The 25,787-nt window shown below is 52.3% G+C and overlaps 1 protein-coding gene across 1 annotated transcript in view; it reads left to right on the top strand.

The window, feature by feature from the left end:
• LOC148142231 (microtubule-actin cross-linking factor 1, isoforms 6/7-like) overlaps nucleotides 1-14,395 on the top strand; it is a 38,898-nt gene extending 24,503 nt beyond the window's left edge. The window contains exon 8 of the mRNA XM_087976990.1: nucleotides 14,366-14,395. Within this exon, the coding sequence (XP_087833116.1) occupies nucleotides 14,366-14,395 (30 nt within the window). The remainder of the gene's footprint in view (nucleotides 1-14,365) is intronic.
• Nucleotides 14,396-25,787: the final 11,392 nt, after the last annotated feature.

Here is a 25,787-nt window from a genome sequence, read left to right as displayed (position 1 = left end):
TAACCACAGCAAGGCAGGCAGTATCAGGAGGGAGAGGAAGACAACAAGGCAGGCAGCATCAGGAGGGAGAGGAACACAGCAAGGCAGGCAGCATCAGGAGGGAGATGAACACAGCAAGGCAGGCAGCATTCGGATTGAGATAAACACAGCAAGGCAGGCAGCATCAGGAGGGAGAGGAACACAGCAAGGCAGGCAGCATCAGGAGGGAGAGGGACAGAGCAAGGCAGGCACCATCAGGAGGGAGAGGAAGACAGCAAGGCAGGCAGTATCAGGAGGGAGGGGAAGACACCAAGGCAGGCAGCATCAGGATGGAGAGGAAGACAGCAAGGCAGGCAGTATCAGGAGGGAGATAAACACAGCAAGGCAGGCAGTATCAGGAGGGAGAGGAACAGCAAGGCAGGCAGTAACCGGAGGGAGAGGGACACAGCAAGGCAGGCAGCATCAGGAGGGAGAGGAACAGCAAGGCAGGCAGGAACAGGAGGAAGAGGAACACAGCAAGGCAGGCAGTATCAGGAGCGAGAGGAACACAGCAAGGCAGGCAGCATTAGGAGGGAGATAAACACAGCAAGGCAGGCAGCATCAGGAGGTAGAGGAAGACAGCAAGGCAGGCAGCATCAGGAGGGAGAGGAACACAGCAAGGCAGGCAGCATCAGGAGGGAGATGAAGACAGCAAGGCAGGCAGTATCAGGAGGGAGAGGGAAAACAGCAAGGCAGGCAGTTTCAGGAGGGAGAGGGACACAGCAAGGCAGGCAGCATTAGGAGGGAGACAAACACAGCAAGGCTGGCAGTATCAGGAGGGAGAGGAACACAGCAAGGCAGGCAGCATCCGGAGGGAGAGGAACACAGCAAGGCAGGCAGCATTAGGATTGAGATAAACACAGCAAGGCAGGCAGCATCAGGAGGGAGAGGAACACAGCAAGGCAGGCAGCATCAGGAGGGAGAGGGACAGAGCAAGGCAGGCAGCATCAGGAGGGAGAGGGACAGAGCAAGGCAGGCACCATCAGGAGGGAGAGGAAGACAGCAATGCAGGCAGTATCAGGAGGGAGGGGAAGACACCAAGGCAGGCAGCATCAGGATGGAGAGGAACACAGCAAGGCAGACAGTACCAGGAGGGAGAGGGACACAGCAAGGCAGGCAGCATCAGGAGGGAGAGAAACACAGCAAGGCAGGCAGCATCAGGGGGGAGAGGAACACAGCAAGACAGGCAGTATCAGGAGGGAGAGGGACACAGCAAGGCAGGCAGTATCAGGAGGGAGAGGGACACAGCAAGGCAGGCAGCATTAGGAGGGAGATCAACACAGCAAGACAGGCAGCATCAGGAGGGAGAGGAACACAGCAAGGCAGGCAGCATCAGGTGGGAGAGGGAACACAGCAAGGCAGGCAGCATCAGTAGGCTGGGGGAACCCAACAAGGCAGGCAGTATCAGGAGGGAGAGGAAGACAGCAAGGCAGGCAGCATCAGGAGGGAGATAAACACAGCAAGGCAGGCAGCATCAGGAGGGAGAGGAACACAGCAAGGCAGGCAGCATCAGGAGGGAGAGGAACACAGCAAGGCAGGGAGCATCAGTAGGCTGGAGGAACACAGCAAGGCAGGCAGTATCAGGAGGGAGAGTGACACAGCAAGGCAGGCAGCATTAGGAGGGAGATAAACACAGCAAGGCAGGCAGCATCAGGAGGGAGAGGGACACAGCAAGGCAGGCAGCATCAGGAGGGAGAGGAACACAGCAAGGCAGGCAGCATCAGGAGGCTGGGGGAACACAGCCAGGCAGGCAGTATCAGGAGGGAGAGTGACACAGCAAGGCAGGCAGTATCAGGAGGGAGAGGAACACAGCAAGGCAGGCAGCATCAGGAGGGAGAGGGACACAGCAAGGCAGGCAGCATCAGGAGGGAGAGTGACACAGCAAGGCAGGCAGTATCAGGAGGGAGAGGGAACACAGAAGGCAGGCAGTATCAGGAGGGAGAGGGACACAGCAAGTCAGGCAGTATCAGGAGGGAGAGGAACAGCAAGGCAGGCAGTAACCGGAGGAAGAGGAACACAGCAAGGCAGGCAGTATCAGGAGGGAGAGGGACACAGCAAGGCAGGCAGCATCAGGAGGAAGAGGAACACAGCAAGTCAGGCAGTATCAGGAGGGAGAGGAACAGCAAGGCAGGCAGGAACAGGAGGAAGAGGAACACAGCAAGGCAGGCAGTATCAGGAGGGAGAGGGACACAGCAAGGCAGGCAGCATCAGGAGGAAGAGGAACACAGCAAGGCAGGCAGTATCAGGAGGGAGAGGGACACAGCAAGGCAGGCAGCATCAGGAGGGAGATGGACACAGCAAGGCAGGCAGCATTGGGAAGGAGAGGAACACAGCAAGGCAGGCAGCATCAGGAGGGAGAGGAAGACAGCAAGGCAGGCAGTAACTGGAGGGAGAGGGACACAGCAAGGCATGCAGCATCAGGAGGCTGGGTGAACTCAGCAAGGCAGGCAGCATCAGGAGGGAGAGGAACACAGCAAGGCAGGCAGCATCAGGAGGGAGGGGAACACAGCAAGGCAGGCAGCATCAGGAGGGAGAGGAACACAGCAAGGCAGGCAGTACCAGGAGGGAGAGGGACACAGCAAGGCAGGCAGCATCAGGAGGGAGAGGGACACAGCAAGTCAGGCAGTATCAGGAGGGAGAGGAACACAGCAAGGCAGGCAGCATCAGGAGGGAGAGGGACACAGCAAGGCAGGCAGGAACAGGAGGAAGAGGAACACAGCAAGGCAGGCAGTATCAGGAGCGAGAGGAACACAGCAAGGCAGGCAGTATCAGGAGGGAGAGGTACACAGCGAGGCAGGCAGCATCAGGAGGGAGAGGGACACAGCAAGGCAGGCAGCATCAGGAGGGAGAGGGACACAGCAAGGCAGGCAGTATCAGGAGGGAGATGGACACAGCAAGGCAGGCAGTATCAGGAGGGAGAGCTACACAGCTAGGCAGGCAGCATCAGGAGGGAGAGGGACACAGCAAGGCAGGCAGCATCAGGAGGGAGAGGGAAAACAGCAAGGCAGGCAGCATCAGGAGGGAGAGGGACACAGCAAGGCAGGCAGCATCAGGAGGGATTGGAACACAGCAAGGCAGGCAGCATCAGGAGAGAGAGGAACAGCAAGGCAGGCAGGAACAGGAGGAAGAGGAACACAGCAAGGCAGGCAGTATCAGGAGCGAGAGGAACACAGCAAGGCAGGCAGTATCAGGAGGGAGAGGTACACAGCAAGGCAGGCAGTATCAGGAGGGAGATGGACACAGCAAGGCAGGCAGCATCAGGAGGGAGAGGGACACAGCAAGGCAGGCAGCATCAGGAGGGAGAGGGACACAGCAAGGCAGGCAGCATCGGGAGGGAGAGGAAGACAGCAAGGCAGGCAGCATTAGGAGGGAGATAAACACAGCAAGGCAGGCAGCATCGGGAGGGAGAGGAAGACAGCAAGGCAGGCAGCATCAGGAGGGAGAGGAACACAGCAAGGCAGGCAGTATCAAAAGGGAGAGGGACACAGCAAGGCTGGCAGTACCAGGAGGGAGAGGAACACAGCAAGGCAGGCAGCATCAGGAAGGAGAGGAACACAGCAAGGCAGGCAGCATCAGGAGGCTGGAGGAACACAGCAAGGCAGGGAGCATCAGGAGGCTGGAGGAACACAGCAAGGCAGGCAGCATCAGGTGGGAGAGGGACACAGCAAGGCAGGCAGCATTAGGAGGGAGATAAACACAGCAAGGCAGGCAGCATCAGGAGGGAGAGGAACACAGCAAGGCAGGCAGCATCAGGAGGGAGATGAACACAGCAAGGCAGGCAGCATTAGGATTGAGATAAACACAGCAAGGCAGGCAACATCAGGAGGGAGAGGGAACATAGCAAGGCAGGCAGGATCAGGAGGAAGAGGGACACAGCAAGGCAGGCAGCATCAGGTGGGAGAGGAACACAGCAAGGCAGGCAGCATCAGGAGGGAGAGGAACACAGCAAGGCAGGCAGTATCAGGAGGGAGAGTGACACAGCAAGGCAGGCAATTTCAGGAGGGAGAGGGACACAGCAAGGCAGGCAGCATTAGGATTGAGATAAACACAGCAAAGCAGGCAGCATCAGGTGGGAGAGGGACACTGCAAGGCAGGCAGCATCAGGAGGGAGAGGAACACAGCAAGGCAGGCAGCATCAGGAGGCTGGGGGAACACAGCAAGGCAGGCAGTATCAGGAGGGAGAGTGACACAGCAAGGCAGGCAATTTCAGGAGGGAGAGGGACACAGCAAGGCAGGCAGCATTAGGATTGAGATAAACACAGCAAAGCAGGCAGCATCAGGTGGGAGAGGGACACAGCAAGGCAGGCAGCATCAGGAGGCTGGGGGAACACAGCAAGGCAGGCAGTATCAGGAGGGAGAGTGACACAGCAAGGCAGGCAGCATCAGGAGGGAGAGGAACACAGCAAGGAAGGCAGCATCAGGAGGGAGAGGGAACATAGCAAGGCAGGCAGTATCAGGAGGGAGAGGGACACAGCAAGGCAGGCAGCATCAGGCGGGAGAGGAACACAGCAAGGCAGGCAGTATCAGGAGGGAGAGCGACACAGCAAGGCATGCAGCATCAGGAGGGAGAGGGACACAGCAAGGCAGGCAGCATTAGGAGGGAGAGGAAGATAGCAAGGCAGACAGCATAAGGAGGGAGAGGAAGACAGCAAGGCCGGCAGTATCAGGAGGCTGGGAGAACACGGCAAGGCAGGCAGCATCAGGAGGGAGAGGAAGACAGCAAGGCAGGCAGCATCAGGAGCGAGAGGAACACAGCAAGGCAGGCAGTATCAGGAGGGAGAGTGACACAGCAAGGCAGGCAGCATCAGGAGGGAGAGGAACACAGCAAGGAAGGCAGCATCAGGAGGGAGATGAACACAGCAAGGCAGGCAGCATTAGGATTGAGATAAACACAGCAAAGCAGGCAGCATCAGGTGGGAGAGGGACACAGCAAGGCAGGCAGCATCAGGAGGGAGAGGAACACAGCAAGGCAGGCAGCATTAGGATTGAGATAAACACAGCAAAGCAGGCAGCATCAGGTGGGAGAGGGACACAGCAAGGCAGGCAGCATTAGGAGGGAGATAAACACAGCAAGGCTGGCAGTATCAGGAGGGAGAGGAAGATAACAAGGCAGGCAGCATCAGGAGGGAGAGGAACACAGCAAGGCAGGCAGCATCAGGAGGGAGATGAACACAGCAAGGCAGGCAGCATCAGGAGGGAGAGTGACACAGCAAGGCAGGCAGCATCAGGAGGGAGAGGAACACAGCAAGGCAGGCAGCATCAGGAGGCTGGGGGAACACAGCAAGGCAGGCAGTATCAGGAGGGAGAGTGACACAGCAAGGCAGGCAGCATCAGGAGGGAGAGGAACACAGCAAGGAAGGCAACATCAGGAGGGAGAGGGAACATAGCAAGGCAGGCAGGATCAGGAGGAAGAGGGACACAGCAAGGCAGGCAGCATCAGGTGGGAGAGGAACACAGCAAGGCAGGCAGCATCAGGAAGGAGAGGAACACAGCAAGGCAGGCAGCATAAGTAGGCTGGGTGAACACAGCAAGGCAGGCAGCATCAGGAGGGAGATGAAGACAGCAAGGCAGGCAGTATCAGGAGGCTGGGAGAACACGGCAAGGCAGGCAGCATCTGGAGGGAGAGGAAGACAGCAAGGCAGGCAGCATCAGGAGGGAGAGGGACACAGCAAGGCAGGCAATTTCAGGAGGGAGAGGGACACAGCAAGGCAGGCAGCATTAGGATTGAGATAAACACAGCAAAGCAGGCAGCATCAGGTGGGAGAGGGACACAGCAAGGCAGGCAGCATCAGGAGGCTGGGGGAACACAGCAAGGCAGGCAGTATCAGGAGGGAGAGTGACACAGCAAGGCAGGCAGCATCAGGAGGGAGAGGAACACAGCAAGGCAGGCAGCATCAGGAGGGAGAGGGAACATAGCAAGGCAGGCAGTATCAGGAGGGAGAGGGACACAGCAAGGCAGGCAGCATCAGGTGGGAGAGGAACACAGCAAGGCAGGCAGTATCAGGAGGGAGAGCGACACAGCAAGGCATGCAGCATCAGGAGGGAGAGGGACACAGCAAGGCAGGCAGTATTAGGAGGGAGAGGAAGATAGCAAGGCAGACAGCATAAGGAGGGAGAGGAAGACAGCAAGGCCGGCAGTATCAGGAGGCTGGGAGAACACGGCAAGGCAGGCAGCATCAGGAGGGAGAGGAAGACAGCAAGGCAGGCAGCATCAGGAGCGAGAGGAACACAGCAAGGCAGGCAGTATCAGGAGGGAGAGTGACACAGCAAGGCAGGCAGCATCAGGAGGGAGAGGAACACAGCAAGGAAGGCAGCATCAGGAGGGAGAGGGAACATAGCAAGGCAGGCAGTATCAGGAGGGAGAGGGACACAGCAAGGCAGGCAGCATCAGGTGGGAGAGGAACACAGCAAGGCAGGCAGTATCAGGAGGCTGGGAGAACACGGCAAGGCAGGCAGCATCTGGAGGGAGAGGAAGACAGCAAGGCAGGCAGCATCAGGAGGGAGAGGGACACAGCAAGGCAGGCAATTTCAGGAGGGAGAGGGACACAGCAAGGCAGGCAGCATCAGGAGGGAGATGAACACAGCAAGGCAGGCAGCATTAGGATTGAGATAAACACAGCAAAGCAGGCAGCATCAGGTGGGAGAGGGACACTGCAAGGCAGGCAGCATCAGGAGGGAGAGGAACACAGCAAGGCAGGCAGCATCAGGAGGCTGGGGGAACACAGCAAGGCAGGCAGCATCAGGAGCGAGAGGAACACAGCAAGGCAGGCAGTATCAGGAGGGAGAGTGACACAGCAAGGCAGGCAGCATCAGGAGGGAAAGGAACACAGCAAGGAAGGCAGCATCAGGAGGGAGAGGGAACATAGCAAGGCAGGCAGCATCAGGAGGCTGGGGGAACACAGCAAGGCAGGCAGTATCAGGAGGGAGAGTGACACAGCAAGGCAGGCAGCATCAGGAGGGAGAGGAACACAGCAAGGAAGGCAGCATCAGGAGGGAGAGGGACACAGCAAGGCAGGCAGTATCAGGAGGGAGAGGGACACAGCAAGGCAGGCAGCATCAGGTGGGAGAGGAACACAGCAAGGCAGGCAGTATCAGGAGGGAGAGCGACACAGCAAGGCATGCAGCATCAGGAGGGAGAGGGACACAGCAAGGCAGGCAGCATTAGGAGGGAGAGGAAGATAGCAAGGCAGACAGCATAAGGAGGGAGAGGAAGACAGCAAGGCCGGCAGTATCAGGAGGCTGGGAGAACACGGCAAGGCAGGCAGCATCAGGAGGGAGAGGAAGACAGCAAGGCAGGCAGCATCAGGAGCGAGAGGAACACAGCAAGGCAGGCAGTATCAGGAGGGAGAGTGACACAGCAAGGCAGGCAGCATCAGGAGGGAGAGGAACACAGCAAGGAAGGCAGCATCAGGAGGGAGAGGGAACATAGCAAGGCAGGCAGTATCAGGAGGGAGAGGGACACAGCAAGGCAGGCAGCATCAGGTGGGAGAGGAACACAGCAAGGCAGGCAGCATCAGGAGGGAGAGGGACACAGCAAGGCAGGCAGCATCAGGAGGGAGATGGACACAGCAAGGCAGGCAGTATCAGGAGGGAGAGGGACACAGCAAGGCAGGCAGCATCAGGAGGGAGATGGACACAGCAAGGCAGGCAGCATCAGGAGGGAGATGGACACAGCAAGGCAGGCAGTATCAGGAGGGAGAGGGACACAGCAAGGCAGGCAGCATCAGGAGGGAGATGGACACAGCAAGGCAGGCAGTATCAGGAGGGAGAGGGACACAGCAAGGCAAGCAGCATCAGGAGGGAGAGGAACATAGCAAGGCAGGCAGTATCAGGAGGGAGAGGGACACAGCAAGGCAGGCAGCATCAGGTGGGAGAGGAACACAGCAAGGCAGGCAGCATCTGGAGGGAGAGGGACACAGCAAGGCAGGCAGCATCAGGAGGCTGGGGGACACAGCAAGGCAGGCAGCATCAGGAGGCTGGGGGACACAGCAAGGCAGGCAGCATCAGGAGGGAGAGGAAGACAGCAAGGCAGGCAGCATCTGGAGGGAGAGGGACACAGCAAGGCAGGCAGCATCAGGAGGCTGGGGGACACAGCAAGGCAGGCAGTATCAGGAGAGAGAGGAACACAGCAAGGCAGGCAGCATCAGGAGGGAGAGGGACACAGCAAGGCAAGCAGCATCAGGAGAGAGAGGAACACAGCAAGGCAAGCAGCATCAGGAGGGAGAGGAACATAGCAAGGCAGGCAGTATCAGGAGGGAGAGGGACACAGCAAGGCAGGCAGCATCAGGTGGGAGAGGAACACAGCAAGGCAGGCAGCATTAGGAAGGAGATAAACACAGCATGGCAGGCCGCATCAGGAGGGAGAGGAAGACAGCAAGGCAGGCAGTATCAGGAGGCTGGGTGAACACAGCAAGGAAGGCAGCATCAGGAGGGATAGGAAGACAGCAAACAGGCAGTATCAGGAGGGAGAGGGACACAGCAAGGCAGGGAGCATCAGGTGGGAGAGGAACACAGCAAGGCAGGCAGTATCAGGAGGGAGGGGAACACAGCAAGGCAGGCAGCATCAGGTGGGAGAGGAACACAGCAAGGCAGGCAGCATCAGGAGGGAGAGGAAGACAGCAAGGCAGGCAGTACCAGGAGGGAGAGGGACACAGCAAGTCAGGCAGCATCAGGAGGGAGAGGAAGACAGCAAGGCAGGCAGCATCAGGTGGGAGAGGGACACAGCAAGGCAGGCAGTATCAGGAGGGAGAGGAACACAGCAAGGCAGGCAGTATCAGGAGGGAGAGGGACACAGCAAGGCAGGCAGCATCAGGTGGGAGAGGAACACAGCAAGGCAGGCAGTATCAGGAGGGAGGGGAACACAGCAAGGCAGGCAGTATCAGGAGGGATAGGGGCACAGCAAGGCAGGCAGCATTAGGAGGGAGATAAACACAGCAAGGCAGGCAGCATCAGGAGGGAGAGGAAGACAGCAAGGCAGGCAGCATCAGGAGGGAGAGGAAGACAGCAAGGCAGGCAGTATCAGGAGGGAGAGGGACACAGCAAGGCAGGCAGTACCAGGAGGGAGAGGAAGACAGCAAGGCAGACAGCATAAGGAGGGAGAGGAAGACAGCAAGGCAGGCAGTATCAGGAGGCTGGGAGAACACGGCAAGGCAGGCAGCATTAGGAGGGAGAGGAACACAGCAAGGCAGGCAGCATCAGGAGGGAGAGGAACACAGCAAGGCAGGCAGTATCAGGAGGGAGAGGGACACAGCAAGGCAGGCAGGATCAGTAGGGAGAGGAAGACAGCAAGGCAGGCAGCATCTGGAGGGAGAGGGACACAGCAAGGCAGGCAGCATCAGGAGGCTGGGGGACACAGCAAGGCAGGCAGTATCAGGAGAGAGAGGAACACAGCAAGGCAGGCAGCATCAGGAGGGAGAGTGACACAGCAAGACAGGCAGCATCAGGAGGGAGAGGGACACAGCAAGGCAGGCAGCATCAGGAGGGAGAGTGACACAGCAAGGCAGGCAGTATCAGGAGTGAGAGGAACACAGCAAGGCAGGCAGTATCAGGAGGGAGAGGGACACAGCAAGGCAGGCAGCATTAGGAGGGAGAGGGACACAGCAAGGCAGACAGCATCAGGAGGGAGAGGGACACAGCAAGGCAGGCAGCATCAGGAGGGAGAGGAACACAGCAAGGCAGGCAGCATCAGGAGGGAGAGGGACACAGCAAGGCAGGCAGCATCAGGAGGGAGAGTGACACAGCAAGGCAGGCAGTATCAGGAGGGAGAGGAACACAGCAAGGCAGGCAGCATTAGGAGGGAGATAAACACAGCAAGGCAGGCAGCATCAGGTGGGAGAGGAACACAGCAAGGCAGGCAGCATCAGGAGGGAGAGGAACACAGCAAGGCAGGCAGTATCAGGAGGGAGAGGAACACAGCAAGGCAGGCAGCATCAGGAGGGAGAGGAACACAGCAAGGCAGGCAGCATCAGGAGGGAGAGGAACACAGCAAGGCAGGCAGTATCAGGAGGGAGAGGAACACAGCAAGGCAGGCAGCATTAGGAGGGAGATAAACACAGCAAGGCAGGCAGCATCAGGTGGGAGAGGAACACAGCAAGGCAGGCAGCATCAGGAGGGAGAGGAACACAGCAAGGCAGGCAGCATCAGGAGGGAGAGGGACACAGCAAGGCAGGCAGCATCAGGAGGGAGAGTGACACAGCAAGGCAGGCAGTATCAGGAGTGAGAGGAACACAGCAAGGCAGGCAGTATCAGGAGGGAGAGGGACACAGCAAGGCAGGCAGCATCAGGAGGGAGAGGAACACAGCAAGGCAGGCAGTATCAGGAGGGAGAGGAACACAGCAAGGCAGGCAGCATTAGGGGGGAGAGGAACACAGCAAGGCAGGCAGCATTAGGTGGGAGATAAACACAGCAAGGCAGGCAGCATCAGGAGGGAGAGGAAGACAGCAAGGTAGGCAGCATCAGGAGGGAGAGGAACACAGCAAGGCAGGCAGTATCAGGAGGGAGAGGGACACAGCAAGGCAGGCAGTACCAGGAGGGAGAGGAACACAGCAAGGCAGGCAGCATCAGGAGGGAGAGGAACACAGCAAGGCAGGCAGCATCAGGAGGGAGAGGGACACAGCAAGGCAGGCAGCATTAGGAGGGAGAGGAACACAGCAAGGCAGGCAGTATCAGGAGGGAGAGGAAGACAGCAAGGCAGGCAGTATCAGGAGGCTGGGTGAACACAGCAAGGCAGGCAGCATCAGGAGGGAGAGGAACACAGCAAGGCGGGCAGCATCAGGAGGGAGAGGAACACAGCAAGGCAGGCAGTACCAGGAGGGAGAGGGACACAGCAAGGCAGGCAGCATCAGGAGGGGGAGGACCACGAGGTAAAAACAATGACTGCAGATGCTGGAAACCAGATTCTGGATTAGTGGTGCTGGAAGAGCACAGCAGTTCAGGCAGCATCCAGGGAGCTTCAAAATCGACGTTTCGGGCAAAAGCCCTTCATCAGGAATAAAGGCAGAGAGCCTAAAGGGTGGAGAGATAAGCTAGAGGAGGGCGGGGGTGGGGAGAAAATAGCATAGAGTACAATGGGTGAGTGGGGGAGGAGATGAAGGTGATAGGTCAGGGAGGAGAGGGTGGAGTGGATAGGGGGAAAAGGAGATAGGCAGGTAGGACAAGTCCGGACAAGTCATGGGGACAGTGCTGAGCTGGAAGTTTGGAACTAGGGTGAGGTGGGGGAAGGGGAAATGAGGAAACTGTTGAAGTCCACATTGATGCCCTGGGGTTGAAGTGTTCCGAGGCGGAAGATGAGGCATTCTTCCTCCAGGGGTCTGGTGGTGAGGGAGCGGCGGTGAAGGAGGCCCAGGACCTCCATGTCCTCCGCAGAGTGGGAGGGGGAGTTGAAATGTTGGGCCACGGGGCGGTGTGGTTGATTGGTGCGGGTGTCCTGGAGATGTTCCCTAAAGCGCTGTGCTAGGAGGCGCCCAGTCTCCCCAATGTAGAGGAGACCGCATCGGGAGCAACGGATACAATAAATGATATTAGTGGATGTGCAGGTAAAACTTTGATGGATGTGGAAGGCTCCTTTAGGGCCTTGGATGGAGGTGAGGGAGGAGGTGTGGGCACAGGTTTTACAGTTCCTGCGGTGGCAGGGGAAAGTGCCAGGATGGGAGGGTGGGTCGTAGGGGGGCGTGGACCTGACCAGGTAGTCACGGAGGGAACGGTCTTTGCGGAAGGCGGAGAGGGGTGGGGAGGGAAATATATCCCTGGTGGTGGGGTCTGTTTGGAGGTGGCGGAAATGTCGGCGGATGATTTGGTTTATGCGAAGGTTGGTAGGGTGGAAGGTGAGCACCAGGGGCGTTCTGCCCTTGTTGCGGTTGGAGGGGTGGGGTCTGAGAGCGGAGGTGCGGGATGTGGACGAGATGCGTTGGAGGGCATCTTTAACCACGTGGGAAGGGAAATTGCGGTCTCTAAAGAAGGAGGCCATCTGGTGTGTTCTGTGGTGGAACTGCTCCTCCTGGGAGCAGATATGGCGGAGGCGGAGGAATTGGGAATACGGGATGGCATTTTTGCAAGAGATAGGGTGGGAAGAGGTGTAATCCAGGTAGCTGTGGGAGTCGGTGGGTTTGTAAAAAATATCAGTGTCAAGTCGGTCGTCACTGATGGAGATGGAGAGGTCCAGGAAGGGGAGGGAGGTGTCAGAGATGGTCCAGGTAAATCTAAGGTCAGGGTGGAATGTGTTGGTGAAGTTGATGAGGTGGCGCCAATGCAGTCATCAATGTAGCGGAGGAAGACGTGGGGAGTGGTGCCGGTGTAATTACGGAAGATCAACTGCTCTACGTAGCCAACAAAGAGACAGGCATAGCTGGGGCCCATACGTATGCCCATGGCTACCCCTTTGGTCTGGAGGAAGTGGGAGGATTCAAAGGAGAAATTGTTAAGGGTGAGGACCAGTTCGGCCAAACGAATGAGAGTGTCGGTGGAGGGGTACTGTTGGGAACGTCTGGAGAGGAAAAAACGGAGGGCTTGGAGGCCCTAGTCATGGCGGGTGGAGGCGTAGAGGGATTGGATATCCATGGTGAAGATCAGGCATTGGGGCCGGGGAAACGGAAGTCTTAGAGGAGGTGGAGGGCGTGGGTGGTGTCTCGAACGTATGTGGGGAGTTCCTGGACTAGGGGGGATAGGACAGTGTCGAGGTAGGTAGAGATGAGTTCAGTGGGGCAGGAGCATGCTGAGACAATGGGTCGGCCAGGGTGGTCAGGCTTGTGGATCTTGGGAAGGAGGTAGAACTGGGCAGTGCGGGGTTCCCGGACTATGAGGTTGGAAGCTGTGGGTGGGAGATCTCCTGAGGTGATGAGGTTCTGTATGGTCTGGGAGATGATGGTTTGGTCATGGGGGGTGGGGTCATGGTTGAGGGGGCAGTAGAAAGAGATGTCCTCGAGTTGGCGTTTGGCTTCAGCGATGTAGAGGTCAGTGCGCCAGACTACCACTGCGCCCCCTTTGTCCGCTGGCTTGATGGTGAGGTCAGGATTGGAGCAGAGGGATTGGAGGGCTGCGCGTTGTGAGGGTGAGAGGTTAGAGTGGTGGAGGGGGGTCGACAGGTTGAGGCGGTTAATGTCCCGGCGGCAGTTGGAAATGAAGAGGTCGAGGGCAGGTAATAGGCCAGCACGGGGTGTCCAAGTGGATGCAGTGTGTTGGAGGTGGGCGAAGGGGTCCTCGGAAGATGTGCGGGAATCCTGATTGTGAAAGTAAGCTCGGATGCGGAGGCGACGGAAGAATTGTTCGATGTCACGGCGTGTATTAAATTCATTGATGCGTGGACGGAGGGGGACAAAGGTGAGTCCTTTGCTGAGGACTGATCGTTCGTCCTCAGTGAGGGGGAGGTCTGGGGGGATGGTGAAAACTCGGCAGGGCTGGAAGCTGGGAGCTGGTGTGGGTATAGAGCTGGGAGTGGGGTCGGAGCCAGTACCTGGAGTGGGTGTGGTGGTGGGGGGAATGGGGGTGGAGTCATGAGCAGGGGTAGTGTTCAGCATCAGGAGGGAGAGGGAACACAGCAAGGCAGGCAGCAGCAGGAGGAGGGATTGTGTTGATGCTGCCTGCATTGCTGTGTTCTTCCAGCCTCCTGCCTCTATCTAGCATTGCTACATAGCCAGGCTTTACTGACCAGCCCTAATTGTACTTGGTGTTTTCTTGGCAACTGATACTTTGGGTCAGGAGTCACATATGGGTCTGATTGGATAGGGACTTGAAATTTCCTCCCTAGTGGGTCATAGGACAAACAGCATACCATTCAGTTCCTTGAGCAGCACCTGCTCTCTTAGCAGCCCAGTTTCAATTCTACCATCGAACTGTCTGTGTGAAGTTTGCACATTCTCCTCATGGATGTGTAGCTTTACTTCAGGTGCTCTGCTTTCCTCCCATCGTCGGTGTGCAGGTTAGGTGGGTTGGCCATGGGAAATGTGGTGTTACAGGGATAAGATAAGGGCCTGGTTTGGGTGGACTGCTCTTCGGGGGATTGGTGCAAATGGGTAATGGCTGAATGGCCTCTTTCTGCATGGCAGGGGGTTCTATGATTCAAACACTCTACCCCAGAAGACTATGGAGATAGTCTTTGAGTATGGTTAAAGATTTGATTAACTGTGGTGTACAGGATTATGAGATGAGCAAAAAGGCATTGAATTGTTCAATCAGCTGTGATTATACCCTTATCATGACGTCTGTCATTCTATGAAATCCGGGGTAAGCTGTAAAATTGACTCAACTTTTTCATCCACATGGGGAAGCTTTGAAGAATTTCTGACCAGAACTTCAGCTGATCAGATGCATTTGGTGAAATGTTTCTTACACAGATTATTTTATTCCATTGCAGGAAAGAGAGAAAAGCCTGAAAAAGGAGTGAGGCCCCTCATCACATAACTTCACCCTCTGCAATGTTTTGCAATAATTCTGCAATTTGAAAATGAGTTTTTAAATCACAGGTTATTTTACATTGATGTGTAGGTTAGGAAAATGCAAAATTGAATAATATTAAAATCTTTATTAATCAACATTGTTCAAAATAATTGAATCTTGTGGCTTTATTCTCAATTTCCCTGTATCTCACATATATAGAGAGAGAAAACAGGCTCTGATGAAGGAATTTGAGCAGTTAGGGGCTAAATGAGAAAGCAGAACCAAAAATACACAATCTCCCGATTATTATGTGAGCCACAAGCTAATTGATAACGCAATTAAAGAGGTAAGCAAATGGCTCAAAGATTGATGTGGGAGAAAATGTGTTTGAATTCATGGGACATTGACACCAAGGCTAGGGAAGGAGATGGCTGTTCCAATGGGATGGGCTCCACCTGATCACGCTGGGATCAGAGTCCTGGTGAATTGCATAACTGACACTGTTAGGGCTTTAAACCAAATAGTGGAGGGGTGGGTTTCATTGCATAGAAAATTATAAAATCAAAGATAAAGGAGAAGGTGGATTGCAGGTTAGTGATTGGACAACTACTATCAAGAAAATAAAAGGGACAAAATGTTTGAAAGTCATATTGTACCATGGAACGATAAGAGTTAGGGCAACTCAATAATAAAACAATAGAGTCATAGAGATGTACAGCACGGAAACAGACCTTTGTGTTCAACCCGTCCACGCCGACCAGATATCCCAATCCAATCTAGTCCCACCTGCCAGCACCCGGCCCATATCCCTCCACACCCTTCCTATTCATATACCCGTCCAGATGCCTCTTAAATGTTGCAATTGTACCAGTTTCCTCCACTTCCTCTGGTAGCTCACTCCATACACGTACCACCCTCAGTGTGAAAATGTTGTCCCTTAGCTGTCTTTTATCTTTCCCGCAAGAGGATTGTAATCCGTGTACACAACCGTCTCTGACACATTGTTCTGACATACCCATTAAAATGTAAGGCCATACCAAACTCAATAGTTCCTTTTCAATTGTGGAGTATTTCCTTTGGTGGATGTGGAGTTTCTTTGAAAAGTAACCACCTGGCAGTTCAATCCCATCCTCATCTTCCTGGAGTACAGCTCCAATCCGATGTCACTCGCATCGATAGTGACTTTAAAAGGTTTTGAAAAGTTTGGTGTAAGTAAAACTGGTTTGGTGGTTAATATTGATTTCAAATGGTCGAATGCCTCCTGACGTAGTTCTGTCCACCGAAACTTTGTGTTCTTCTTCAGCAAATCGGTTAACAGTGCCACCACACTGCTGAGGTCTGGAACAAACTTCCGATAGAATCCGCTGAGTCCAAAGAATTGAAGCACCTCTTTCTTAGAGTTTGGTTGTGGAAATTCCTCAATAGCCTTCGTCTTTGTGTTCCGAGGGGTCAACCTTCCTTGACCAATGTTATGTCCCAAGAACATCACCTCTGCTTTTGCGAATCCCATTTGGTTTAAGTTTATTACCAGTTTTGCTTCTCGTAATCGTTCAAAGAGCTCTGCTGCTGTTCCATGTGATCTTTCCAGGACTTATGTATTTGGAAAGGAAAGGACTGATTAGGGATAGTCAACATGGCTTTGTGCGTGGGAAATCATGTCTCACAAACTTGATTGAGTTTTTTGAAGAAGTAACAAAGAAGATTGATGAGGGCAGAGCAGTAGATGTGATCTATATGGACTTCATAGAACATAGAAGTATACAGCTCAGTACAGGCCCTTTGGCCCTCAATGTTGCGCCGATCCAAGCCCACCTAACCTACACTAGCCCACTATCCTCCATATGCCTATCCAATGCCCGTTTAAATGCCCATAAAGAGGGAGAGTCCACCACTGCTCCTGGCAGGGCATTCCATGAACTCACGACTCGCTGAGTAAAGAACCTACCCCGAACATCTGTCCTATACCTACCCCCCCTTAATTTAAAGCTATGCCCCCTTGTAATAGCTGACTCCATACGTGGAAAAAGGTTCTCACTGTCGACCCTATCTAAACCCCTAATCATCTTGTACACCTCTATCAAGTCACCCCTAAACCTTCTTTTCTCCAATGAAAACAGCCCCAAGTGCCTCAGCCTTTCCTCATACGATCTTCCTACCATACCAGGCAACATCCTGGTAAACCTCCTCTGCACCCGTTCCAGTGCCTCCACATCCTTCCTCTAGTATGGCGACCAAAACTGCACACAATACTCCAGATGCGGCCACACCAGAGTCTTATATAACTGCAACATGATCTCAGTGCTCCGGAACTCAATTCCTCTACCAATAAAAGCCAGTACGCCATATGCCTTCTTCACCGCACTATTTACCTGGGTGGCAACTTTCAGAGATCTGTGTACATGGACACCAAGATCCCCCTGCTCATCCACACTACCGACCATTAGCCCAGTACCCCGTCTTTTTGTTACTCTTACCAAAGTGAATCACCTCACATTTACCCACCTTTCTGCCCAGCTCTGCAACTTATCTATATCCTGCTGTAACCTGACACATCTTTCCTCACTGTCAACATCTCCACCGACTTTCGTATCATCCACAAACTTGCTCACCCAACCTTCTAGCCCCTCTGCCAGGTCATTTATAAAAATGACAAACAGCAATGGTCCCAAAACAGATCCTTGCGGAACACCGCTAGTAACTGCACTCCAAGATGAACCTTTACCATCAACTACTACCCTCTGTCTTCTTCCAGCCAGTCAATTCCTAATCCAAACCTCCAACTCACCCTCAATGCCATACTTCCGTATTTTTTGCAGTAGCCTACCATGGGGAACCTTATCAAACGTCTTACTAAAATCCAAATACACCACATCTACCGCTTTCCCCTCGTTCACCTCCTTAGTCACCTTCTCAAAGAATTCAATAAGGTTTGTGAGGCACGACCTGCCCTTCACAAAACCATGCTGACTATCCTTGATCACATTATTCCTATCCAGATGTTCATAAATCCTATCCCTTACAATTCTCTCTAAGACTTTGCCCACAACAGAAGTGAGACTCACTGGCCTATAGTTACTAGGGTTATCCCTACTCCCCTTCTTGAACAAGGGAACCACATTTGCTATCCTCCAGTCTTCTGGCACTATTCCTGTAGACAACGAGGACATAAAAATCAAGGCCAATGGCTCTGCAATCTCCTCCCTTGCTTCCCAGAGAATCCTAGGATAAATGCCATCAGGCCCAGGGGACTTATCTATTTTCACCCTTTCCAGAATTTCCAATACCTCTTCCCTACATACCTCAAAGCCATCCATTTTAATTCATTGTGACTCAATATTCAATTCGGCAACAATGTCCTGTTCCTGAGTGAATACTGACGAAAAGTATTCATTCAATGTCTCCCCAATCTCTTCAGCCTCCACACGCAACTTCCCACTACTATCCTTGACTGGACCTATTCCTACCCTAGTCGTTCTTTTATTGCTGACATACCTATAGACTTCAGTCAGGCTTTCGACAAGGTTCCCCATGGGAGACTGATTAGCAAGGTTAGATCTCATGGAATACAGGGAGAACTAGCCATTTGGATACAGAACTGGCTCAAAGGTAGAAGACAGAGGGTGGTGGTGGTGGAGGGTTGTTTTTCAGACTGGAGGCCTGTGACCAGTAGAGTGCCACAAGGATCGGTGCTGGGCCCTCTAATTTTTGTCATTTACATTAATGATTTGAATGCGAGCATAAGAGGTACAGTTAGTAAGTTTGCAGATGACACCAAAATTGGAGGTGTAGTGGACAGTGAAGAAAGTTACCTCAGATTACAACAGGATCTCGACCAGATGGGCCAATGGGCTGAGAAGAGGCAGATGGAGGTTAATTTAGATAAATGCGAGGTGTTGCATTTTGGGAAAGCAAACCTTAGCAGGACTTATACACTTAATGGTAAAGTCCTAAGGGAGTGTTGCTGAACAAAGAGACCTTGGAGTGCAGGTTCATAGCTCCCTGAAAGTGGAATCACAGGTAGATAGGATAGTGAAGAAGGCATTTGGTATGCTTTCCTTTATTGGTCAGAGTATTGAGTACAGGAGTTGGGAGGTCATGTTGTGGCTGTACAGGACATTGGTTAGGCCACTTTTGGAATATTGTGTGCAATTCTGGTCTCCTTCCTATCGGAAAGATGTTGTGAAACTTGAAAATTTCAGAAAAGATTTACAAGGATGTTACCAGGGTTGGAGGGTTTGAGCTATAGGGAGAGGCTGAACAGGCTGGTGCTGTTTTCCCTGGAGCATCAGAGGCTGAGGGGTGACCTTATAGAGGTTCATAAAATCATGAGGGGCATGGATAGGATAAGTAGACACAGTCTCTTCTCTAAGGTGAGGGAGTCCAGAACTAGAGGGCATAGGTTTAGGGTGAGAGGGGAAAGATATAAAAGAGACCGAAGGGGCAACTTTTTCAAGCAGGGTGTGGTACGTGTATAGAATGAGCTGCCAGAGGATGTGGCGGAGGCTGGTACAATTGCAACATTTAAGAGGCATTCGGATGGGTATATGAATAGGAAGGGTTTGGAATGATATGGGCCGGGTGCTGGCAGGTGGGACTAGGTTGGGTTGGGATATCTGGTCGGCATGGGCGGGTTGGACATAAGGGTCTGTTTCTATGCTGTACATTTCTGAGTCGATGACTGGAACCTCCTTAGTGCAGATGGTTTGGATAAAGCCGTTCTGTCAGGTGTGTTCAGGAGGGTTTCCTTACTCAGTATGTAGACAGACCGACAAAGGGAGAGGCCATTTTGGATTTGATACTCGGCAATGAGCGAGGACAGGTGTCAGATCTCGTGGTGGGAGAACAGTTTGGTGACAGTGATCACAACTGCCTCACATTTACCACAGCTTTGAAGAGAGAAAGGTGCAGTTACCAAGGGCAGATATTTAATTGGGGAAAAGGAAATTATGACACTATCAGACAGGAGTTGGAAAGTACAGGCTGGGAGCAATTGTTCCACAGAAAGGGCACAGCAGTCATGTGGAGACTATTTAAGGAGCAGTTGTTGCGAGTGATGCAAGAATTTGTCCCTCTGTGACAGGTAAGAAGGGGTAAGATTAAGGAACTTTGGATGACGAGAACAGAGGAACTTCTTGTCAAAAAGAGGACCAGTGGGGTTCTGTCCTGGTCCTCACCTACCACCCCACCAACCTCCATATACATCGTATCATCCGTCGTCATTTCCGCCACCTCCAAACGGACCCCACCACCAGGGATATATTTCCCTCCCCTCCCCTATCAGCGTTCCGAAAAGACCACTCCCTCCGTGACTCCCTCGTCAGGTCCACACCCCCCACCAACCCAGCCTCCACTCCCGGCACCTTCCCCTGCAACCGCAAGAAATGCAAAACTTGCACCCACACATCCCCCCCTTACCTCCCTCCAAGGCCCCAAGGGATACTTCCATATCCGCCACAAATTTACCTGCACCTCCACACACATCATTTATTGCATCCGCTGCACCCGATGTGGCCTCCTCTATATTGGGGAGACAGGCCACCTACTTGTGGAACGTTTCAGAGAACACCTCTGGGACACCCCCACCAACCAACCCAACCACCCCGTGGCTCAACACTTCAATTCCCCTCCCACTCCACCAAGGACATGCAGGTCCTTGGACTCCTCCATCGCCAGACCATAGCAACACGACGGTTGGAGGAAGAGCGCCTCATCTTCCACCTAGGAACCCTCCAACTACAAGTGATGAACTCAGATTTCTCCAGTTTCCTCATTTCCCCTCCCCCCACCTTGTCTCAGTCAAATCCCTCGAACTCAGCACCACCTTCCTAACCTGCGATCTTCTTCCTGACCTCTCCGCCCCCACCCCACTCCGGCCTATCACCCTCACCTTGACCTCCCTCCACCTATAGCATTTCCAACGCCCCTCTCCCAAGTCCCTCCTCCCTACCTTTTATCTTATCCTGCTTGGCACACCCTCCTCATTCCTGAAGAAGGGCTTGTGCCCGAAACATTGATTCTCCTGTTCCTTAGATGCTGCCTGACCTGCTGCACTTTTCCAGCAACACATTTTCAGCTCTTATCTCCAGCATCTGCAGTCGTCACTTTCTCCACGAAGTCCCCAGAGCTAGACCAGATTTATCCAAGTCTGCTCCGTGAAGCGAAAAAGGAGGTTGCTAAGGTGCTGGCGAAGATCTTTGCCTCCTCACTCTCCGCGGAAGTCCTACCAGAGGATTGGAGAGAGGTGAGTGTTGTTCCTCTTTTCAAGAAGGGTAATAGGGAAATCCCTGGTCAGTCTTGCATCTCTGGTCAGCAAAATGTTGGAAAGAATTCTGAGGGATAGGATTTATGACTATTTGGCAAAGCATAGTGTGATTATAGGCAGTCAGCATGGCTTTGTAAGGGGTAGGTCATGCCTCACAAGTCTTATTGAGTTCTTTGAGGAGGTATCAAGACAGGTTGATGAAGGTCGAGCAATGGATGTGGTGTGTATGGATTTCAGCAAGGCATTTGATAGGGTTCCCCACAGTAGGCTCATTCATAAAGTCAGGAAGTATGGGATACAGGGAGATTTGGCTATCTGGATTCAGAATTGGTTGGCTGACAGAAGGCAGAGAGTGGTTGTAGATGGAAAGTATTCTGTCCGGAGGAGTGTTGAGTGGCGTCCCGCAGGGCTCTGTTCTTGGGCCTCTGCTCTTTGTAGTTTTTATTAATGACTTGGATGAGGAGGTTGAGGAGTGGGTTATTCATTTTCAGATGACACTAAGGTTGGAGGTGCTGTCAATAGTTTTGAGGGCTATTGCAGGCTGCAGTGCGACATAGACAGGATGCAGAGCTGGGCTGAGAAATGGCAGATGGAGTTCAACCTGGATAAATGTGAAGTGATGCATTTTGGAAGATTGAACTTGAATGCTGAATATAGGATTAAAGGCTTGATTCTTGGCAGGGTGGAGGAACAGAGGGATCTGGGTGTGCAAGTACATAGATCCCTCAAAGTTGCCACCCAAGTGGATAGGGTTGTTAAGAAAGCATATGGTGTTTTGGCTTTCATTAACGGGGGGATCGAGTTTAAGAGCCGTGAGGTTTTGCTGCAGCTCTACAAGTCCCTGGTGAGACCACACTTGGAATATTGTGTTCAGTTCTGGTCGCCCTACTATAGGAAAGATACAGAGGCTTTGGAGAGGGTGCAAAGAAGGTTTACCAGGATACTGCCTGGACTGGAGGGCTTCTCTCATGAAGAAAGGTTGAATAAGCTCGGAGTTTTCTCTCTGGAGGAAGAGAGGAGACCTGATTGAGGTATACAAGATAATGAGTGGAATAGACAGAGTCAATAGTCAGAGACGTTTCCCCAGGGTAGGATTGACTGGTACGAGGAGTCATAAGTTTGAAGATATTAGGAGGAAGGGAGAAAGGAGACATCAGAGGTAGGTTCTTTACGCAGAGAGTTGTGAATGCATGGAGTGTGTTGCCAGCTGTGGTGGTGGAAGCAGAGTCATTGGGGACATTTAAGTGACTGCTGGACATTCACATGGATAGCAGTGAGTTGAGGGGTGCGTAGGTTAAATTATTATATCTTACATTAGGATTAAACCTCAGCAAACATTGTGGGCTGAAGGGCCAGTTCTGTGCTGTATTTTTCTATGCTGTGTACAATTGTGTAATTTGTATTGCTCATGTAGCACCCTTGGTCTTGGAGGAACACTGACTTGTTTTTACTGTATCAGTTGTATATGGTAGAAATTATAAATAAAAACCACTCTAACCTAAACCCACGTATCCCAGAAATTCCAGAGGGATTGATTGATTGATCTTCAGTTACGTAACTGCACGTCATCAGTTCAGTCAGTTTCAATAGACAATAGGTGCAGGAGTAGGCCATTCGGCCCTTCGAGCCAGCACCACCATTCATTATGACCATGGCTGGTCATCCTCAATCAGTATCCTGTTCCTGCCTTATCTCCATAACCCTTGATTTCACTATCCTTAAGAGCTGTATCCAACTCTTTCTTAAATGAATCCAGAGACTGGGCCTCCACTGCCCTCTGGGGCAGAGCATTCCACACAGCCACCACTCTCTGGGTGAAGACGTTTCTCCTCATCTCTGTCCTAAATGGCCTACCCTGTATTTTTAAGCTGTGTCCTCTGGTTCGGGACTCACCCATCAGCGGAAACATGTTTCCTGCCTCCAGAGTGTACAATCCTTTAATAATCTTATAAGTCTCAATCAGATCCCCTCTCAGTCTTCTAAACTCAAGGGTATACAAGCCCAGTCGCTCCAATCTTTCAGGGTAAGGTAGTCCCACCATTCCGGGAATTGACCTCATGAAACAACTCAATAGCCAGAATGTCTTTCCTCAAATTTGGAGACCAAAACTGTGCACAATATTCCAGGTGCGGTCTCACCAGGGCCCTGTACAGTTGCAGAAGGACCTCTTTGCTTCTATACTCAATTCCTCTTGTTATGAAGGCCAGCATGCTATTAGCCTTCTTCACTACCTGCTGTACCTGCATGCTTGCCTTCATTGACTGGTGTACAAGAACACCCAGTTCTCTCTGTACTGCTCCTTTACCTAACTTGACTCCATTTAGGTAGTAATCTGCCTTCCTGTTCTTGCCACCAAAGTGGATAACCACACATTTATCCACATTAAACTGCATCTGCCATGCATCTGACCACTCACCTAGCCTGTGCAGGTCACCCTGTAATCTCCTAACATCCTCCTCACATTTCACCCTGCCACCCAGCTTAGTATCATCAGCAAATTTGCTGGTATTACTTTTAATACCTTCATCTATATCATTAATGTACATTGTAAAAAGCTGCGATCCCAGTACTGATCCCTGCGGTACCCCACTGGTCACTGCCTGCCATTCCGAAAGGGAGCCGTTTATCACTACTTTGTTTCCTGTCAGCCAACCAACTTTCAATCCAAGTTAGTACTTTGCCCCCAATGCGCCCTAATTTTGCTCACTAACCTCCTATGTGGGACTTTATCAAAGGCTTTCTGAAAGTCCAGGTATACGACATCTACTGGGTCTCCCTTGTACATCCTCAAAAAATTCCAGAAGATTAGTCAAGCATGATTTCCCCTTCATAAATCCATGCTGACTCTGACCTATCCTGTTACTACTATCAAGATGTGTCGTAATTTCATCCTTTATAATAGACTCCAGCATCTTTCCCACCACTGAGGTCAGACTAACTGGTCTATAATTTCCTGCTTTCTCTCTCCCACCTTTCTTAAAAGTAGGACAACATTAGCCACCCTCCAATCCGCAGGAACTGATCCTGAATCTATCAAACTCTGGAAAATAATCACCAACGCATCCACGATTTCTAGAGCCACCTCCTTCAGTACCCTGGGGTGTAGACCATCAGGCCCCGGGGACTTATCAGCCTTCAGACCTAACAGTCTCTCCAACACCATTTCCTGTCTAATATAAATTCCCTTCAGTTCAGTCCTTCAGCCACTATTACATCTGGGAGATTGCTCGTGTCTTCCCCAGTGAACACAGATCTGAAGTACCAATTCAACTCTTCTGCCATTTCTTTGTTCCTCGTAATAAATTCACCCGTTTGTCTTCAAGGGCCTAATTTTAGTCTTAGCCATTTTTTTTCTTTTCACATACCTAAAAAAGCCTTTACTGTCCTCCTTTATATTTTTGGTCAGTTTACTTCGTGCCTTATTTTTTCTTTGCGTATTTCCTTCTTAGTAATCCTCTGTTGTTCTTTAAAAGCTTCCCAGTCCTCCGATTTCCCACTCACCTTTGCTATGTTATACTTTTTCCCTTTTGTCTTTATATGGTCCTTAACTTCCCTCGTCAGCCACGGCCACCCCTGCCTCCCCTTAGGATTCAAAGTTTGGGAGAAGATTTGTAGCTCGGGTGCTCTTTGTTGTGGTTCTGTTCGCTGAGCTGGGAATTTGTGTTGCAGACGTTTCGTCCCCTGTCTCGGTGACATCCTCAGTGCTTGGGAGCCTCCTGTGAAGCGCTTCTGTGATGTTTCCTCTGGCATTTATAGTGGTTTGTCTCTGCCGTTTCCAGTTGTCAGTTCCAGCTTCCGCTGCAGTGATTGGTATATTGGGTCCAGGTCGATGTGTTTGTTGATAGAATCTGTGGATGAGTGCCATGCCTTTAGGAATTCCCTGGCTGTTCTCGATTTGGCTTGCCCTATAATAGTAGTGTTGTCCCAGTCGAACTCATGTTGCTTGTTGTCTGCGTGTGTGGCTACTAAGGATAGCTGGTCGTGTCGTTTCGTGGCTAGTTGGTGTTCTTGGATATGGATCGTTAGCTGTCTTCCTGTTTGTCCTATGTAGTGTTTTGTGCAGTCCTTGCATGGGATTTTGTACACTACGTTATTTTTGCTCATGTTGGGTATCGGGTCCTTCGTTCTGGTGAGTTGTTGTCTGAGTATGGCTGTTGGTTTGCGTGCTGTTATAAGTCCTAGTGGTCGCAGTAGTCTGGCTGTCAGTTCGGAAATGCTCCTGATGTATGGTAGTGTGGCTAGTCCTTTGGGTTGTGGCATGTCCTCGTTCCGTGGTCTTTTCCTTAGGCATCTGTTGATGAAGTTGCGCGGGTATCCGTTTTTGGCGAATACCTTGTATAGGTGTTCCTCTTCTTTTTGCAGTTCTGGTGTACTGCAGTGTGTTGTGGCCCTTTTGAACAGTGTCTTGATGCAACTTCGTTTGTGTGTGTTGGGTGGTTGCTTTCGTAGTTCAGGACTTGGTCTGTGTGTGTGGCTTTCCTGTAAACCTTTGTAGTGAATTCTCCGTTTGGTGTTATCTGAACCATCACGTCTAGGAATGGGAGTTGGCTATCCTTTTCTTCCTCTCTCGTGAATTGGATTCCTGTGAGTGTGGAGTTGATGATCCGGTGTGTGTTCTCTATTTCTGTGTTTTTAATGATTACAAAGGTGTCATCCACATATCTGACCCAGAGTTTGGGTTGAATTTGCGGTAAGACAGGGCGGCACGGTGGCACAGTGGTTAGCACTGTTGCCTCACAGCGCCAGAGACCCGGGTTCAATTCCTGCCTCAGGCGACTGACTGAGTTTGCATGTTCTCCCCGTGTCTGCGTGGGTTTCCTCCGGGTGCTCCGGTTTCCTCCCACAGTCCAAAGATGTGCAGGGTCAGGTGAATTGACCATGCTAAATTGCCCATAGTATTAGGTAAGGGGTAAATGTAGGGGTATGGGTGGGTTGCGCTTCGGCGGGGCGGTGTGGACTTGTTGGGCCGAAGGGCCTGTTTCCACACTGTAAGTAATCTAATCTAATCTAATCTAAAAAAAAACTGTTTGTTCTAATCTTTGCATTCCCGCTTCTGCTATGAGTCCAGAGATGGGTGAGCCCATGAGTGTGCTGTTGATTTGTTCATATATTTGGTTGTTGAATGTGAAGTGTGTTG

Source organism: Chiloscyllium plagiosum, unplaced genomic scaffold, assembly GCF_037043375.1.
Source record: "Chiloscyllium plagiosum isolate Xiang-an unplaced genomic scaffold, Cpla_swu_hap1 HiC_scaffold_30, whole genome shotgun sequence".
Classification (NCBI taxonomy): Eukaryota; Metazoa; Chordata; class Chondrichthyes; order Orectolobiformes; family Hemiscylliidae; genus Chiloscyllium; species Chiloscyllium plagiosum.
The sequence above is the reverse complement of the archived record's forward strand: the minus strand, read 5'-3'. Positions and strand labels throughout refer to the sequence as shown.